The sequence below is a fragment of the Cystoisospora suis genome (assembly GCF_002600585.1).
Source record: "Cystoisospora suis strain Wien I chromosome Unknown contig_2377, whole genome shotgun sequence".
NCBI lineage: Eukaryota > Apicomplexa > Conoidasida > Eucoccidiorida > Sarcocystidae > Cystoisospora > Cystoisospora suis.
Window position 1 is genome coordinate 1 of NW_027155176.1, and position 18,962 is coordinate 18,962.

The 18,962-nt window shown below is 51.9% G+C and overlaps 3 protein-coding genes across 3 annotated transcripts; 2 read left to right on the forward strand and 1 right to left on the reverse strand.

Moving 5' to 3' along the window:
* Positions 1–31: 31 nt before the first annotated feature.
* CSUI_004953 (uncharacterized protein) lies at positions 32–390 on the reverse strand (the record flags this gene model as incomplete). Its single annotated transcript, XM_068065134.1, has 1 exon — positions 32–390. A coding segment is annotated over exon 1 (213 nt), but the record flags the coding sequence as incomplete, so codon positions are not given.
* A 781-nt stretch (positions 391–1,171) lies between these two features.
* Positions 1,172–11,632, forward strand: CSUI_004954 (glutamate-cysteine catalytic subunit domain-containing protein). The gene is made up of 10 exons (XM_068065135.1): positions 1,172–1,855; positions 2,681–2,743; positions 3,348–3,772; positions 4,374–4,690; positions 5,316–5,470; positions 5,897–6,093; positions 6,572–6,742; positions 7,326–8,162; positions 8,986–10,161; positions 11,231–11,632. The coding sequence occupies exons 1-10, from the start codon at positions 1,696–1,698 to the stop codon at positions 11,270–11,272; spliced, it is 3,543 nt and encodes a 1,180-aa protein (XP_067922884.1). The 5' UTR covers positions 1,172–1,695; the 3' UTR covers positions 11,273–11,632.
* A 2,398-nt stretch (positions 11,633–14,030) lies between these two features.
* CSUI_004955 (propionyl- synthetase) lies at positions 14,031–18,817 on the forward strand. The gene is made up of 5 exons (XM_068065136.1): positions 14,031–14,544; positions 14,862–15,836; positions 16,137–16,467; positions 16,733–16,885; positions 17,409–18,817. Exons 1-5 carry the CDS (start codon positions 14,241–14,243, stop codon positions 18,094–18,096), a joined length of 2,451 nt encoding a protein of 816 aa, XP_067922885.1. The 5' UTR covers positions 14,031–14,240; the 3' UTR covers positions 18,097–18,817.
* Positions 18,818–18,962: the final 145 nt, after the last annotated feature.

Genomic DNA, 18,962 nt, shown 5'->3' on the forward strand with positions numbered 1-18,962 from the left:
AGCCCCCCCCCCAGCCCGCCTCCGAGCATACTTGGCAAGTCGGCCTGCTCATCGCCGTCACTGTCGTCTTCTCCCTCGTCGTCTTCCTCAGCATCGTCGTCATCGGCGGAAGAGTCACCGACGGGTTCAGCTGCCGCCTCCTCAGTGTCGTCGCGGGATTCCTCTGCAGTTGCTATGGTGCCAAGACAGATTCCGCCGATGAGTATCAGCGAAAACCACGCTAGAAGTGTGCTTTTCCTAGCCATCGCCACAACACATTGGCCACGAAGACAAGTCACTAACCTTCGAAACCTGCGGTTAGTGTCCTGCCAACCTCGCTCTTCAAAAACCAACTGTCAGGCAAAAGCTGCAGTGAGAGTACCCAGAGAGTTAGCAAGATGCGAGTGAAAGTAAAAGTGGCGCGCGATGTCTCAACTGGCACTCGTTTCAGTGGCCTTCATGTCTCGGGGCCGGGGGTGGGGGAGGGGGTTGGTCGTCCTGTTGCAAGACCACGCGCAGCTCGTAGGTGTCCCACTATGGAGGTCCCGAGCTGCTTTGGCTGCTGAACAAGTTGCTTTGGAAACAGGTTCCGCCGTTACAGAGAAAAGAACACTTTACGGAGCTCTTCTTTCAGTCTGCTCAGGTGGAACGGTGCGGCCGCGCAGGTTAGACGACTGACTCCGACGCGGGCCCGTAACATAATTGCCTACTGCAAGGGCTTGCCGGCTGCACAACAGGTAGATGCCCCCACGTATTACCGGGCCTTCCTACGTCAGCGCTTTCTTCACTGTTGTGTGCCACTTAGTGGAAGCTTCTTCAGCTAATGACAACACCGAACTTACGTAAAACAGAGGGCACTTACGGTTATGTGGGGTGAACGGTGTGCCGACGTTGGAGCACACTAAACATATTTGTCTCCGTCGCTGCGTCTCATCTTTTCGGCTCCGCAGCTGTGAACGCTATGCACGGAACCAAACTGCCGGAGGCGGCCAAGTAGATTCACACACAGGCTGTGTAGCCGCACCACAATTACGGCCAGCGGGGGCTCACGGGCTAATCGTGAAAGGTTCTCAAGCTAAAGACCTTGCTCGATCGCCGGCGCCGCCGTTGCGAAGTCGCGTACAGCGAGCGGGCTGCGCTTCCCTGTTACTTTGTCGCAGCGTCACACGCCAGTCGCGTTTTCCGCAAGACCATGCACGACAATCGGCCGTCTCGTCGTCAGCGAGGCAGCGCTCCAAGTGGGTGTAAAGGGTGTGTGAGCCCTGGTGAAACTGAATTGAGCGGCACTGGAGAGTGTTCACTTGGTTTTTTTATTTCGTCGTCTGGCTGTCTCTTTTATTTGGCACGCAATCTGTTGGCGCCACTGAGGCTCTGCGCGTGTTCTTTGTTTCAGCTTCGCATGCTACGAGACTCTCGCACTCATCTAGCAACCCGGCTTGTCAAGAAGTTTTGCCGGAATCTCGGTCGTCTTTTTCACCAGGATGACCGAGTCCTACCTTTTTACAGTTCTGTTGAGTTCTATGACGATGCGAGGATTTTGTCTTGCCTCCGAGTGCAGCTGTCTAGTCTGGTGAACCGGAGACGAGTGGTTCGCTTTTCTTTGGTTATGCATTCATCGATGAACAGTTAGTGTCACCAATAGAATTTTTGGGGTGCACGTGGTGCGGTATACACTGAGTAGAACGCTACTCACCGCCAACCAGTTTCGGTCGTACGATGGGCTTTTTGGAGTCCGGGGCTCCGCTCTCGTGGCGCGAGTCTCTGCGCTTTCTTGACGAAGTTAAAAGACGAGGGGTGCGAGAGTTCATCGAACTGTATCATCAATACAAGGACGACGTCAATGACCAGCAAAACATCTTCTGGGGAGACGAAGTCGGTAGGTGTCGCCCAGCCGGGGTGCCTGTCACAGTTGGGCAAATGTAGCGATGCCGGAACACGAGGCCGCCTCCCGAAAATTAGCTCATACAACAGAACAGTCATGAACCCGGCGGAGGGAGAGTGGTCGTCGACTCATTGTCGAGCTTGTCCCTCCGTAGTATGATCAACCGCAGTGCTTCACCAGGTTCTGGGAGACCCGGTGTGATCGCCCAGTCTTTGAAACGTATCTTTCTAGTGTTTGTGAATGGGACACCAATTTGCCGCAGCTGTGTGTGTCCTCCTTGTGCCACTCGCAATGTTCTCTGCCAAGGCGTCTATACATGTGCCGGCAAGGAGGTGTACGTTGGTAACTCCCGCCACCGTGGTAATGAGCTTGAGCTTCCCTTTCTTTTTGAAGAAAAGCACTTGTCTCGTCTACCGACTTCTACTAACCTTCAGTCGCCCGAAGGAAGAAATACGTTTCTTCTCGGTAGCCGCGCAGTGGGAGTGTTGCGTGGGAGTTTTTCTCGTAGAATGTGTATCGAGGCTTCGTAGCCCTTAATACGAGGCTAAACTTTCCCCTCCTGTCTGGTTTGGAATGCACTAGAAGATGGCCCGTGCCTTAATCTCCTCCTAGAGCGACGCATATGCAGATCAACTGTCGCATTTTTCTTTGTTCCTCTCACTTTCGTTTCTTAAACGGCTCCTCGTTGAAGCTAGACGGGTTTCATGTGGTCGGCCTTGTTCTTGTGCGTGTAAGGGAGTGTAAATGCGATTTGTCCGTTCCGGTATGTATACGTGTGTAATCTTTGATCTCCGCCGTGATTCCTTTTCCCTTCTGCAGAGTTCTGCCTCGTCCAGCTCGACGAGACCACCAGAACCACGCGGATCTTTCTAGGCGCTGACGGTCAGTCATTTCTCCTGGCTTCCTCCTTACATATCGCGTGTGTGCTGTGTAGGTACACACCTCTAAAGCAGGCAGAGCGATATATGCCTCTTTTCCTGGCTTTCAGTTTCAGGTGTAGAGGTATCCGCTCACCGTCAAGACGTGCTCTTACTCTTATCACGTGCGTCCGCGCCTGTAGGCTGTATCTAAGCGGCCAAGTCCGAGTATTCTTTTTATTCTTAGTGGGAAGAGTATCCCAGTCTTGATGACGACTTAGTTCACTCAGACATCTTCGGTGTATGGCTGCCGTATTATCGTATCACCGGGAAGTGAGATTCTTGTGGTCGGTCGTCGTCAGTATCCACTACACTCGCTGCTAGTGTGTTTACTTCGTGAAAGTCTTCATTAGATGTCTGAGGAGAGAGGTGCTTCATGAGGCAAAACTCCGCCTTAGTGCCTGCCTTGGTCCGAGGGATTGTTGGTCGAAACCGGTGCAGCAATGCAATGGTTTGTTGAAGCTATTGGTGCACAGACGCGGGGGAAGCCAGCCAGCCCCTCACAACTAGCCACTTAGTCGATCGAGGCTGTTTGCCGATGTCGATTTCCTTTCTCCGTGTTTTTGCAGAGGTCCTTGATGAGCTGCGTACAAGGGAAGCTCTGCTTGCAGAGGTCTTTCATAAGGATTCGAAAAATCGGCCTCCTACTTCGCCTCCAGCTTCACCTCCGTCGTCCGCATGGGGACTGACCCCAGGATATGTAGGAGAGGGTTCGTCAGCTGGGGTCGAAGAGGATACGGCAGCGGCAGAGGAGGAAAAGCAAGGACTAGGAAATGCTACGAGATCATGTGCAACCGTTTCTGTAGAGCGTAACGGAGGGAGAGGGAAAGATCAGAAACAGACTGACTGCCCGTTCGCATGGAAACTCAGCGGCTGGCATCCGGAGTATGGAAGCCATATGATTGAAGCAATCCCGGGAAAACCCTACCCTTTCGATCTCAATTCTCTTTTCTATCTTCTCCCTTCTATGCAGATGAGAAGAAAAAAAGTTCAGGTTTGTCTTTGCCTGCCTACATTTCACGCCTCTCTGCCTACATATAGTAAAGGCGTCTAATAGTGAACTGACTGATATGTATACACGCTGTATTCCATTCGTTGTACTTGTGCCGTAACACTTCTTAGCAGACGGTACACGAGTGACATATTGCGGTTGCTCCTTCCCTAACTACGCGTCGTACGGTAATAAAGGGTAAATTTCTTTTTCTGCAAACACCTTGAAGCAAGTACAAGAGGTGGGCGACACTGTTGTCGGGTAGTGTCATTGCCTGCAGAAAGACGCATGACAGAGAAAGTGTTTTCATGGATTGTGGTGCTCTGTATTTTTCGTTGCTTCTCCTCTCTGGAGTCCTCTTACCGAAGGGAGACCGGAGATGTTTCTTCGAACTTCTGCCAACGTTTTACAGACCGATTCTACATTTCTTCGCCTAGTGATGACACGACATCTTCCAATGTCATTTACGCGTGCATCTGCCTGAAACAGGTGTAGCTCTGTAGATGCCATGTACCAATTCTTACCATGCGCTCCGTGTTTATTTGCACCCGGATCACACATCTGCTTGTAAGGATGCCAAGATGCCTGTGTGTTCTACTTCCAGGCTGCACTTCCCCCACACTGTTTTGCCGCTTCACTTGGCAGCTTTCCGACGATGGGAGTCCGGACGCCTGGTGTCGAACCCCGCCGCCGAGTGTATCATAAACACTGGCTCGAGGGAGACAAGTCTGCGAACATCACAGATGATCCCATTGCTGATCAGAAGGGACTTCATGAGGAAGAAGCTTATTACCCAGGTGATTTTGCCTTTCCCCCTGCAGTGCCGGATCCGGTCAACAGCTGCAGTCGGAGTCTTTTTATCGGGGATGAAATGATTAACAAGCACCCTCGTTTCAGCACTTTGACGGCTAATATACGGGAGTAAGTTTCGTACGACCTTGCTTCCTCGAAAGCGCGAAGAAACTCATGACTTGTTCGAAGAGATGCAAGGTGAAAGCCTCAAAGAAAGAGATATTCGTGGTGTGTCATCAATTCACTTGACCCACAGTTCTCTAGTGCATCTCAAGACTCCAGAGGCTCGCGCACTTTGGCAGATCCCCAGATGCACCAGTGTGCTTGTGGTGCTCTCGGGTATCGTCAGTCATGGTGTTAGTATATATACGTGAAGTTTGTTGAGGCAGGTGCGCGGAGAGTTCTCTGTGTAAGTCTGCGGAGAAGATACATGTGTGGGGGAATATTTGCTATACGGTTGTCGGGCGGGAGAGGGGGATAGGGCCAGGAGACAAGAACGAACCAGTGCGTTTTCGTTTTTGAGTAGTGGCTCCTGAGTTGCTCCTGTCCGTGAGATTCACGATCTCACAGCGGAGATAGTGCACGTCCATTTGTTTTTGTCCTCTGTATCTCGTACTTATCCTGTTGGCTTCTGTCTCTTTCTCTTGCCTTGTCTACATCGTAATCATCGTTTTCCGCCTTCGGTCCATTCAGTGTTCCTTTGTTCTTTCCATTCTGGGCATTCGAGATTTCTATGGAATGTGTCGGGGTGCAGGCGTAGAGGGGAGAAGGTTCAGATTTTGCTTCCTCTTCTCCAAGATGAGAACACGCTGAAGGTGTTGACTGACGATGAGCATGAGGGAAAAGCTGGCCCTGGCGAGATTGGAGAGACATCGAGTCCGAAGACAGATTCTCCAGACGTGGAAACAGGTATGTGAATGAGAGAAGCATCCAAGGCTGTGATAGGGAGGGGAAGGCGAGAGGCAGTATTAGTAACACTTCATTTTTTCAAATATGGTTGTGGAGGGTATACAAATAGAGGTGTAGTGTTGTTTCTTTTGATTTGCCTGCATGAACATCATTACTTTTACCACGAAAATGAGGTCCTGCCTCCGCCACGTCTCTTCTTTTGCCTCTCTAAGAACATCCCGACGTGATAGGATGGAATATCGCCGCGCAGTCAGGGACACGTAGACATGTTTCTCTATGTACGCGTTTCTTTCTATCCGTGAACTTTTATCAATTTCTGTGAGGAGTCTGCGTGACGTTAGAAAATCACTCTCCTTTGAAAAGCATTCTTGATGGAAAACACAAACTTTCGTGCCGAAGATGTCAGTCTGGTTTTTCTCCGTCCAGAACGATCCTTGGCGGCAATTCGGCGACAGCGAATGCTTGAAGGGAAATCTCTGCATGACGGCCAGTGGATCTACATGGACTGTATGGGCTTTGGTATGGGTATGCATTGCGTCCAAGCAACGTTTGGATGCCGCACACTCTCCGACGCGCGGTATCTCCACGATCAACTTGCTGTGTTAGCTCCTTTGTGGCTGGCGGTAAGACAACTCCCAGGATACTTCATTCCCTTAGGTTTTTCGGTTTTCCTTTCTCTCTGCTTTTTTTATATCCCGGGGACAAGAAGACGGAGGTACTTTTCTGAAAGAATCGTCTCCTAGCTGGGGAAGAGAATGACTTCGAACCGGGGGGCGGGGGAGGGACGCATGCCCTAGATGAGGAGAAGAGCTCTGGCTGGGCAGGTCGGACAGCTGAGTGTGCGAGTCTTTACACATATGTGTCCATGTACATACTCATATGTGTATACTTATCTACTTGTGTGATGTTATATAGGAGTGTGTCTTCAACGACACATGGCTTGGAGTATTTTTTTCTTACATTCGTTTCATATCACCTCTAGAGGGCATATGAGTTTGTCTCTTCATGGGCACCCAGATACATTGGAGAGGATTCCCGTGTATGTGTTCCTCTCTTGTATATATTTATCTCAGTGGCGTTGACGTGCTCTATTGCGTGCAGCTGACAGCAGCCACCCCTTTTGCTCGAGGCCTCGTTGCCGCGACGGATACAAGGTGGGATACAATAGCAGCAAGCGTCGATTGTCGTACCAGGGAAGAGCGAGGTTACCTACCCAAGTCACGCTATGAATCGATCTCGTTGTATATCAGTGACCGACCTGCTCTGAAGGATGTAAGTCAGGCCGCCGTCGCTGACCGTGAGCTCTTGCAATTTTTCCTTTTTTTTTGCTCATTTTTTCCTTTTCATCTATTCCTCAGCTCCTGTTACGGATCTGCGGTAAATTTTGCATGCACACGTACCCGTTCCTGTATTCTTCTGGCGGGGTAGCTGTTCTTCATTCATCTACACATGTGAAGTTCTTCGCTTCCTCCATGGGTTCTATCGTACAAGGTGGCAACTGTTTAAAAAGCCAAGCTGAAAAAGGGCGTTGTACTCGCGTCGCTGGGGAAAACGGTGCTTCTGTGAAAAGTCTGTCCATCTAACACGTGGTCGTGCTCCTCGGAAATTTATCTGTCTCGTGAATGTTTGGATGGTGGTGTATCGGGCCTTGCACGTGCGTCTCTCTTAGTGTGTTTTCGACGTACCGTCGTTTCTGCTGTTTCAACTCCAATGTGTAGGGACGAGAGATGTTTAGGGTTAAACGAATACAGTTGCGAAATCGTGTATAGGTTGATGTCTTCTTGCTATCTAGCATTTCTCCTTGTGTAGATTCCTCGACACCTGTCTTTTTATTTTGGAATATGTGTATACACAGCGTGTGGAGCTTTACAATGATGTCCCAGCTCCGGTCGAGCCGCGAGCTTTCACGGCCTTGGTCAAGAACGGCGTGGACGAGATTCTAGCCAAACATATAGGCTTTCTTTTTGTCCGTGATCCCATGGTGATCTTCCGCGATAGACTTCTGAGCGATCTTCAGGGGGGGATAAGCGAACAGGAGGCAATCAGAAGGATAGAAGCGGATGGTCAACGGGACTGGGCAGAGGATGATGGCCGAAGATACTTGACAACAGAAGACTTTGAAAATTTGCAATCCACCAACTGGAACTCTGTCCGTTTCAAGCCTCCTCCCAGCCTGAAGTCCAGGGAGACTTCGCAGTCGGAACAGTCATGCGAAAGAGTTCAGGATGCTTTAGAAAGACAAGATAGGCGGGAGAGGGGGAGAGTGGCTGGCAAGGTTGATAATGATGACGAAGGCAGCGCAGGTCCTCACGAGCCACACAGATTATGCCCCGAAGTTTCCTCTGGTGAAGCCGGACAGAACATCTCTCGTGTCCGAACAGAGACTGGGGAGCTGAATTCTAAGGTGTATGTAGAGCAACCAGACAACAGTGAAGAAGAAGAACAAGGGGGCGTCCGGGGGGGCTCGTTATCAAGGTCGCAAGCAACTGCAGACTGCGAGGAAAGAGTGTCATACGGAAATGCTTCAATGCCTGATAGGACAGAGGCTGACCACAAAGAAAAAATAACACAGCCATCGAAAAGCTGTCCGGGGGGAGAGGTAGGGTGGCGTGTTGAATTTAGGACCCCCGAAGCGCAGCTAACCGATTTCGAGAATGCAGCATGTGTTGCGCTCATTACACTTGTTGCACAGGTACGTCGCGCGTTTCCTCTTTTTTTTCAGTACATACACATATACCCACTGTTTCTATCACATGCGACGTCGAGGACATGGTCAAACATTAAGCATGTCCAATGCGCGCACACTTCTTTAAGTTCCTCTTTTTCACGTTCAAAAGGGGAGCTGTTGACTCGTTAGGACCATCCCGTACAGGATTCGAAATGCCCAGGGCGTACATGTGGGATGCAGCCGTGTCAACACGATTCAGATTAAAGGATGCCAGGAAGCCGTTGGTCGGTCACACGCAGGTCACCGGAGGCGGGGCACACATGGGCCTGACTACCGTTTCCTTGTCCTTCCAATGCACATCCGTGAACGTGCGCGTACCTGATAGACAACAGCGAGTAGAAGCATGCGAGTAATCGATTCTAGAATGGGGCCTATGACACAGGTAGGCCCAAATGATGGTGCACATGCGTAGCGGGGGAACTCTCCAACAGATGTTAGCTGGTTGAGGATGTGTATCGTTGTCTTGATCGGGAGCTGCCTAAAGTGTATCCTTTTTCGTAGATACTGTATGAAGAAGGCGTTGCTTGTTGCCTTGGCCTACAGTCATCGCGTGTACACTCTTTGCTAGGATTGTAGCTGTGGTTCTGCGCGCTCCGGTGGCAGTCTGTAAATCCAGTACGGTGGAGTTTATTCCGAGTGTTTTGCTTGTTTTTTCTTTTTTTCTTGCAAATAGTTACTTGCACTTGCAGTGCAGGGACAGCTGAGTAGAGGGTGGTGTGTCCTCTCTTCATCCCGCTATTTGTATGAGGTACTTCACCCCCTCCTTGTTCTGCGTTTGATACTACAGGTTATACTAGAGGAGAATTTGGATATGTATATTCCTATGTCTCTAAATGATGAAAACATGCGCCGGGCGCCTAAGTTGAATTCTATCAGTAACGAAAAATTTTGGTTTCGCAACGATATTTCACAAAATGCGACGAATCGATCATATAGAGAAATGTCTGTTCATGAGATTTTTTTCGGCCCTCTCCGTGCTCAACAACAGTCTGATCGTACTACACCACCAGAAATCCCTTCGCCGTCTCCTTCTCCGGAAGGTCTTGTGCATCGGTGCTTGAAGTTTATAGAGAAAGAATTGGAATGTGGGCGTTGTTCTGAAGATACAGCGGCTCAATTGCTAGAGTATCTGGATTTCATTCGCTATCGAACCCTCGGGGTTCTAGGAACCGATGCAGTTTTTCTTCGTGCGTGTCTATTGGCACATCCGTCTTATAAACGGGATTCGACGATTCCGCGTTCAGCTGCATTTGATCTTGTAGACCACAGCGTGAAGATAGGACAAGGAGACCTTCAACCACGAAGCATCTTCGGACCTTTCTCCAGTCGTATACGCATGCGTATCGATGAAGGGGGTACCTTTGCTAATGGTGTTCCAGTAATCTCCTCAGACTTCCCTTGTCCATCAAATAGTCTTCTCTCGTCGGTCCGCGACAAAGTCGTATCTGAAAGAGCCAAACAAGGACTGGAGAACCCCAGAATTACATCGAAAGAGCAGAAGGGGGAGAAGGTGAATACTCTTTCATCAGTCTGTAATACAAGCTGTTTGGCTGGCCAAGCTGGGGAAGATAGCGTGGCTTCTGATACCTCTCTACGAATAGAAGAGCTTCGAAGGTTTCTACTAGGATCAAAAGTCCCTTCGGCCGTGGCACTGGAGTGGCGTTCAGGGAAGTTTCAGGAATATTTCAGAAACATGGACAGTTCCGGGAAGGACTGTACAGGGATGGACTCACAGACTGCAAGATGTCCTGACGGACGTTGCAGCTTCGGCAGATCCGATCGTGTAATACTTCCAGGCATAGAACCGCAAGATTCTACATGGGTATGGGCCTCTCTTGCAACTCGTGATCGATCTTTCTCGTTGAAGGACTCAAACGGTGAAGGAAGATCTGAGGGCAACGAATCAACTTGTTGCCCGAGTGTAGGATGGGGCGACGACAGTACAGAGATGCCTCATGCCGCGGTAGGTATATGAACCCGGAAAAGGAGACTCACGGAGAAGTCCAGCTTTGTGGCCGTCAGTCACTCACATACAGGGGCTGTGCTTTCCCCAAGTGTGTATACTCCGTGGAGCCTCTGTCAATCATGTAGACGAGAAGGCGGGTGAGAAATTCAGTCGTAGAGAGTTCATCACTTCTTGTGGTGGTGCGTGACAAGCAGGGAGGAGCCACAGAGGTTCTGCCGGAGGCTCATAGTGCCCAGTCCACTCCAGCAGTGTCATCGGGATACATGTATGCCCACTCCTCCTGCTGTGCTCCTCACAATACAGTTGCTTGTCTCTGTCGAGATATTATGTTTCGCGCCAAACTCCCCCAGTGTTACCTGGAGACGATACGCTATGAGAGCGCCGAAGGAAGTACCACTTCTTTCTCGGCCCTTTTCCACTGGCCTGGTAGAGCACTCCTGTTGAGTCGCGACAGCGTAATCAGTGAGACATGTCGCTTAATGTCGAGCCGTGTGGGAAGAGCGGGGGCTGGGATAAGCGGTAGGTTAGGGGCATCTAGAGACTGACCGCCGATGTTGTTTTTGTATAGTTCGAAGGCAGTCACGCAGGCGGTCTCCGTTTGGCTTAGAGGAGACAGGAGGTGTCTTTGGGTGAGTGGACGTATGGATTTCGGTGACAGAAGTGTTTGAACACAGATACTCATATCTGCTCATGTAATAAGGGGGTGTTGGCCTCTACTTGTACGCACAGCTCGCGCTAAAAATCAAACACGGCACCGGAGTCCGTAGAACACCAAGGCAGAATACTGATGTATTAACAGTAAATGGATGGCACTTCCTCATTCCGTGTGGCTGCAGGCTTTCCAGAACATGCGTGTCCCTTGAGGTTCATTTCTACAGAGGAGTCCTACAGTGCGAACAACAGTGCACCTTCTGTAAGAAAAAACGACGGTGACGGAGTTGTATAACCAGTCATATGGAAGTGCGAGAATCTCTCTCTCGGTTACGCTGTCTCTGTCTGGATCAACACTAGCTTGACGTGTACCGCCTACTGCCGTACTGTGAATTGTTTGTCTTTCTCTTGTCAGGGCACAAATGCGCTGCGGCATCTCGCTCTGACGAGCTTGTAACGTAGTCTTGGACTGCGCAAGCTGCAAGCCCGCTTGCGTTTTTGATGTACTTCCCTTAGGCCTGCATGTGAGTGTGTTGTTTACGACGTGTGTACATGATCGCTCGTAGGTTCGTATCTCGTTCCACCTTTTTTTTCAGGTCTGATGGCATCCAGTTGCTTCGCAAGTGGCATGAGATTATGTTTGTATTCGTTTGTTGCAACTAGTTTTTACAAGAGGAAAATGCAAGCCGTGTAAGATACACTTCGGTGGCGATGCAGTGAATCTGAAAGAATGATTTCGGGGTCGGAAGCTGACCTGAGTCTGCCGTATGCAGCCGGTAGCCGGTAGCCGTCATTAGATTGGACGTTCCTGGGTACATCATCTGTCAAGTCGGACTCTTTTTCAGGTTATCTTGACTGTTCACTGCTGTTGACGGGAGTGAATGAAGCATCTTTTTTTCTGCTCGATTGTTTTCTAAGCAACCGACACTCACGGTTCTCCCACCTTTCGTTACATGGAGCATCTTTTGTTGTAGTTGGAGTTCCTTTTCGCGGCTAATCTGGATATCTTCTGAGATGGCGCACCGTGCGTGTAGAGGCACCCCAATCTGCTGTCGTGGCCTGTCCTCTTGTATACATCGTGTAAAGGCACTCGTGTGCTTCGCGTGGTCACATGGATAGCTGCACAGGTATAAAAACAAAAGTAAACGACGCCAGAGGATGTGTTGACAAGGCTTTGATTGGCTCTTTGGTAAGTAGCGGTTTGTCTTTCTTTAAATCGGAGTCGACTGTTTCCGGTCTTGCCCGGTCAGGCGCATTTGGTATCCACTTCTTCACGCTACGACTGTTCCTCTCTCGTCACGAAACAGGCGCTATACGCCTCCTTGTCGTGATAGTTCAGCCGTCGTGCTGGAGAGCATTTTTAACCCTCGCAGCTGTTCAGTGAGTTGGTGTCGGTGTCCTGTAATGCTCGGACAAGTGTACGTCCACAGGATGAAGCTGCCCGGTGCTGGACCGCGCCGCAGCGGCGTCCTACTGATCTCAAGCCTCAAAGTGAGAGAGATCATTTGTAAGTACAACCCGGTCAGCTGTTGCATAGGAGGGTGAGTGCCGTAAACGTCTCCTTCACTTTACGGCTTACTCTTTGTGTCTTCAGTCCTTGATACCTCGTCAGGGTAGCACGATTTTGGTCAAGTCGGAGTGGGCGTTTACCCAGTGCCCGGCAGATACCCATCTGCTTCCATCCGACAATGTTTGAGAGCGCGAATGAGGCGCACGTACAGGGTTCTAGCGAGTAATGTTGGAGCCTGCCTCCGTTCTGGATGTGATTGGATTTATTTCTGTGAAGAAGATGCTGTTCCCCGCGTTTGCAGTGCTGCCTGGCTTGTACAATGAAGTCGCGATTTTGGCTGTGCTCGGCTTTCTCCGGTCAACGAGCAGGTGCACATACATGCCTTTCTGCCCAGTCAAATCGCTTCCATCCCTGAAATACTTGCTCCCAGTAGACGACGGGAACGAGCCATGCGCTGTTCTCTTTAGAGTGTACGGTAAACCACGAAGGTTTAAGTGACGGACCGCCGGCAACGCCATCACGCTGCGGCGGCAGTGGCCCCGGGGGGGTCGCTGGGCAGGAAGATAACTACACGGGCAGTACTGATCATCGTTGGCGGTCTGTAAGTCTTTGAAGGATGCTGGACAGTAGCAGTTACACTTTCGGTTGCATGCCCTGCGAGGCTGGGCGGGCTGTTCATAGGCAGTCCAGGTTTTCAAGACACCTGGCATCGGCCTCTGCGCAGCGGCAGGGCACTTCCTTTCACCATCGCTCCATTCTCTGGCTCTCCTCCCTGTAGTATGCGACGGTACGCCAGAGTGGGTCCGTGATAGCCTACGGTGAGGCTCCGCATGAGGCCGAAGATAGACCGTGGTTACTCCCCGATGTTTGGAGTGCCGGCGATCCTAAGGGGCTGTGCACCGTTACTGGTCCAGGTCTCCCTGGCTGTTCTGTTATCACCGTGCCTCTCAAACGAACGCTGAGCCACGACGACTTGTCTCTGCGGCTGGGCTCGGTCGCACCCCGTCATCCCGACCGCCCTGTCGCGCCCGGACCCGCGGGTTTGCTTCGAAGCTAACAATATAGTCATCTACCGGCGACACCGTACAGTTCGCCTCTCGTGTTGTCGGGAGTGTAAGACATGCAACAAACGGCAGGAGACTTCAGGAATCGCGCTGCACCCGTCATAGTGCCGAACGCGCGCCAGCTGTAGTTTCCGAGGAAGCTTGGACGAGCCACTTTCTGTCGGAACGATCACCGTTGCTCGGGCACCGCCGTCAGCTCGTATAGAACGAGGCCGCATGGGTGGCGAAATCATTGACCCAGGAAGCGCCAGCCTTCTCGTGTACTAAAGAAAGTGTCACTGTCTGCAAGCGTATGGTGAGGAGAGAATACAATGCACACTAGGACTCATTGTGGCCAGGGAAGGCACGTGGGCGATCTGCGCTCCGCCCGGTCCTGTGTCTCTGCACGGTTATTCAGTACCACTGGCACTGGACTCTGACACGTTCTTACTAGTTTGCCCCCACCACCGCTCAGTGCAGCTGCAGTGTCCAGTTGGCTTTTAACGTCGATCGAGTGATGCTAGCTTCTCCGGCATCTCGTACCCGGTGCGTGTCAGTTCCTGGTACGACGGGCTGAGTTTTTGACCTTCCCATGTTTAAAGCTCGCTGGCGGAGAACTTCCGTTTTTTCTGTCAGTGAAGCGAAAGAGCAGCACCTGGATCGCCGGTAGTTCGGGAACTGTACCGACAACTGTTGTTGGCCTTCCCGTGCGTGGTGGATCTTGAAAGCTGCCGGTCCGGTAGTGCTTCTTGTCTGGATCACGGCTTTTGTCCCAGAACTGTCGTCACCCAGGATACTCCGCCGCGTGTAAATTTTAATCCTCGGACACGAGTACTTTCCGCTCCAGGAGGTCAGTGTATCTGAAACAAACCATGCAGCCGAAGACAGTCCTCTCCGGCCTCACTGCGATCAGTCGAGTGGCGTTGGTTCATGTGAGGAGCGTTCTCAACGGTGACAATGCGCGCTTTCTCTGCTGCGCCAGACTCGCACACCTTTCCCGACAAAGGAGACCCTGTCAGGTGTCTCGGTTGCCTGTTGCTTCTTCCCGCCTTATCAGTACGACGCCACTTGGGGCCCGGGAGACGTCATGTTCGCATAGGACACTGCCTCTGGCATTCAACGACCAATGTCTTTCAAACCGAGCGTTGCCATTTGTTCGTTTCTTTTCTGGGGCAGGTGCGTCAGCGCGACGGGTGGGGACCAAGCAGCCCGCAGCCAGCTTTCTGTTCTCACAGAGCACTAAGCATGCCGTCAGCCGTCTACCCTTGTTGTTGCTGTCTGCGGAAAAGCACAGAAGACCAACCCACTAAAACTGCCTGTATCACAAGCTTGTACGCTGCCTCTGCAGCCACACATAATGAGATACAGAGTGATTCACTGCTGCTCTTGCATAGTCGATCAGGGGCGAACCAATTCTTGCAACTCGTTAAGAAGCCCGTCGACAGGCGTTCCTGCCCTGTGGCGTCACTTCCGCTTGTCTGGTTTCGCCTTAGCAGGGGGACAATCCGTAGACGTGCGGCCGGAAGTCCTACAAGACCGTCTGCACCGCGAATCATTAAAAGATCCAGCTGCCTTTTGGAGAAAGCAAGCTGCGAGGATTCGATGGTTCTCGCCATACAGATCGGTACTGGACAGCTCTAAAGCTCCAGTTTACAGGTGGTTTCCCGGTGGTCAAGTAAACGCCTGCCACGAAGCCGTTGATGCACACGTACTGGCAGGGAGAGGAAGTGCGTATGCAATAATCTACGATTCACCTGTAGCAGGAGTCAAGCAGAAAATCACGTACGCAGAGCTGCTTGAAAAGGTTAGTGTTCTGGCTGGAGCCTTGAAGAACCGAGGGGTTGGTCGCGGCGATCGCGTTCTGATCTACATGCCTGTAATTCCAGAAGCGGCTGTAGCCATGTTGGCGTGCGCTCGAATTGGAGCTGTGCACTCTTTTACCTTCGGCGGCTTCGGAACGCAAGAGCTGTCCACTCGCATTGACCATGCAAAGCCAAAAGCAATAATTGCATCGTCCTGCGGGATCGAGCCGCGTCGTGTCGTTCCGTACAAGGCCGGTCTTGAACTTGCGTTACAGCTGTCCACTCACAGACCGGAGTTCAAGGTGATTCTGCAGCGGCCGCAGCACAGATGCACGTTTGAGAAGGATGACGTCGAGTGGACACAGTTTCTCACAGAAGGAACGCCGCAGGAAGTCCTGCCAGTCGACTCGAATCACCCTCTATATTTGCTTTACACCTCTGGGACTACTGGTAACCCCAAGGGGGTGGTCCGTGATCACGTGGGCCAGTGCATATCAAGCCGGTTCGCCGCTGCTTCAATCTACGGGATAAAGCCCGGAGACACCGTGTTTTGTGCGTCCGACCTGGGCTGGGTCCTTGGTCATTCTGTAATGCTCTATGGAACCCTAATTGGAGGGGGCACAAGCATTATGTATGAGGGAAAGCCCGTAATGACTCCGGACGCCGGTAAGTCTCGACGTTCAGGGGTCTGAGGAGCGCCTTGCTCCTGCTTGCAAGCGGAAGGAGACATCTCTTTGAACAGACCGGAGGCAGTCTCGAGCAACAGCACTAGCTGCGTTTGCCGATAAAATACTTCGTGCCGGGCTGCGCAAGTTCAGATGCAGGTACATTCCACTTCTCTTTGTTATTAGGGACGCCGGGCCGCGCTCCGTACCAGCAGTCCGAGCTGACCTTGGACCACATCGACTACGTCCCTGACAAGAACGCGTGCAGGTGCTTGCCGGTTCGGGGTTTGTGGCCGTACAGGGGCTTTCTGGAGGGTCATCAGCGAGTACGGTGCCGCCAAATTGTTCACTGCACCCTCGGCGCTCAGGAGTATTCGAGTAGAAGATCCTCTAGGAGAAAGAATGAAGCCGTATAACCTGTCAAGCTTGAAAACTGTGTTCCTTGTCGGCGAGAGGATGGATATCGCGACATCTCGCTGGTTCTCAGGAAAAATGGAAGAAGTTTCCAAGGCTGCCAACCAGAGCACTGCTCCCCTCGTCGTCGATCACTGGTGGCAATCCGAAACTGGCTGGCCAATGACCTGCATCATGACCGGCGAGCCGCTAAAACCTGAAGATTACGCTCCCTGCAGGTACTTGTCGCTTTCGAGAGCTCTTGAAGTGTGTCCCCGCAATAAATCTCCCGCTCTGTTCTAGTGCCAGGACTGACTTCCTAGATAAGTGTGCGGAGTGCGAGCGTTCATAAATTAGTTGGAAAGTTGGCTGCGGTTCTGGAAAGACTTCTTCCCTGGCTTGTCGGTGAAGGTCTGGCCTCAGCAGATCACTCTTGCAGTTGAGACTCTATATCTTGCACTTGCCTCTAAAGACGCTCGGTAGTCTACGCTGACTGGTTTGCAGAGAAGGATCTTGTGGAAAACCATGCCCCGGCTGGGATCTGAGGATTTTGGACGACGGAGGCGAAGAGGTTGAAGACGAGAATACGGGACACATTGTTGTAAAGCTACCGATGCCACCTGGTTCTCTGACTACCCTGTACGACAACGATGCAAGGTAAGCGACGTTAGTGGCGAACAACTAGGACTCCCACTGGGTCGCCTTCACAGGAGCGCCAGTAGCTTTACTGCTCGGCCAAACGATCAGTCGCTGCGAAGGGAGCCAGATCTGCCGCGGAACGCAGTTCGGGCTAGTGGTAGACAAGGCTTCAGGTGGCCGATACTGCAGTACTAAGGGCACAGCGCACACATGACGTGTGACCAACGAGGTCGGAGTCACGCTTCTTTAGACCTCCGATAGATACTGAAGCTCGATGCAGTTCACCCGGCGGTCCAGTTGTGGGCTAACTTGTCAACGCAGTGCCGACATCGCCGCTGCTAAGGAGGCGTCTCTTTCAGTTTGCTGTGCTATACTTTTCTGGACAGCTTCGTGCCCAGAACACCACAGTCTTCTTTCCCGTACGACTCCCATCTAGTATTCCCCTGAGAAACGAAACTCCCAAGGACATGTATGCGCCCGGTAACTGCGAATTCACACCACCTGCCGCGGCTGTCGCTGTTCATTGTGCATCTTCCTACAGATATATCTGCACATATCTATCACGGTTTCCCGGCTTCTACGACACCGGAGACAGCGGCTTTTTCGACGACGACGGGTACCTTCACATTGAAGGTCGGACTGACGACGTGATTAATGTTGCAGCACACCGCATTTCTACATCGGGCATTGAGGAAGTACTTACCAAGCACCCGGAAGTCGCAAACGCCGCCGTCGTGGGTGTTGCTGACTCCATCAAAGGCCATGTGCCCGTAGGTGTGCTCGTCTTGCGCTCAAACCATCGGGCGGATGTGAAGAAACTGATAGCAGAGCTTGTGAGCGAGGTGCGTGCGCGAATTGGACCGTTCGCGTGCTTCAAGACCTGCGTGGTCGTGAGCAAGCTGCCGCACACAAGGTCCGGCAAAACCCTTCGCAAGACTATGGCACTTATTCTGGAGGGACACAGATATTCTGTCCCGCCTACTATCGAGGACCCGACAGCATTGACGGAACTCAAAGAAGCCGCTCGTGAGCAGGTCGGGGTTCTGGAACAAGAACACATACATGTCCCCACCTGGAAGAACGGTGTCCCAGTGGCCTCGCTAGATGACGGTGCAGGGTCTCCCTCGGGATTTGAGAAGTCTCTGCCTTCTGCGGTCAGCTGTAAAACCCGCGGCTACTTGGACACGGCCGCTGCTGGCCGCCCCGACCGGGGGCTGCGGCCGGAATGAAACAAAGCTCTTCCAGATGGGAGCAAGCATGCGAGCAGCGCGCTGCACCAATGACACTTCCTTTCAAAACCTCCAGATACTTTTGTGTCTATCTGGCTGTCCAGGTCTTGCACGCTTCGAGAAGTGGCCCGCGACGGCGGAGACTGGGCGAGCTCGATGTCACAAACAGTGCAGGGTGGTGTAATGCAGAAGATAACGCGCTGGTAGTGTGGAAAGTGGTGGCTCGGCTGAAAACATGGCTTCTGCATCTCAGACCGATTACTCGTCAGCTGAACCGAAGCCTAAGACTCGCATGGCTTTCGCCCGAGCCACGAGTAGGCAGCATCTTTTCCTTGCTTGGTGTGTCCCTTGATTGGCTTCCCATTAGCACCGGAAGCGGTTTGCTTCAAATCTTTGGCGTTTACATGCACATAGGAATTGTCTGATTGCCTTGGAACTTCTCTTTGGCATTGTTTCTCCATTCCGTAGAAGGTATGATCCTTAGGGCCGATAGTGAATCGCGTAGCTCGGCCCCCTCAGACGCGGACCGAGCTACGCGATTCACTTCTGAACTGCAGGCTTGATTTTCTAAGCTGGAGACGCAGCAAGCGACATGCGACATTGGTTCCGAAACTAGACATGGGAACCAGGCCACTGCTGTAGTATCGCACCCCCCGAATACTTCGGAGGCTGCACCGATCAGGCCTCAGAGGGCGGGCATGCCTCTGTGCCCGGGGGGGCCTTACAGAATAGTCTTTACTCCCTTCGGGTGGCTCGTAGAGTTGAACTGCAAGTTGGGCCGAGTGACCACCAGCAGACAAACCAGTACCTGTAAACCATCTGGTGCACTCAGGAATTTTTTCATATTTCCGACCCCTTTCAAATGC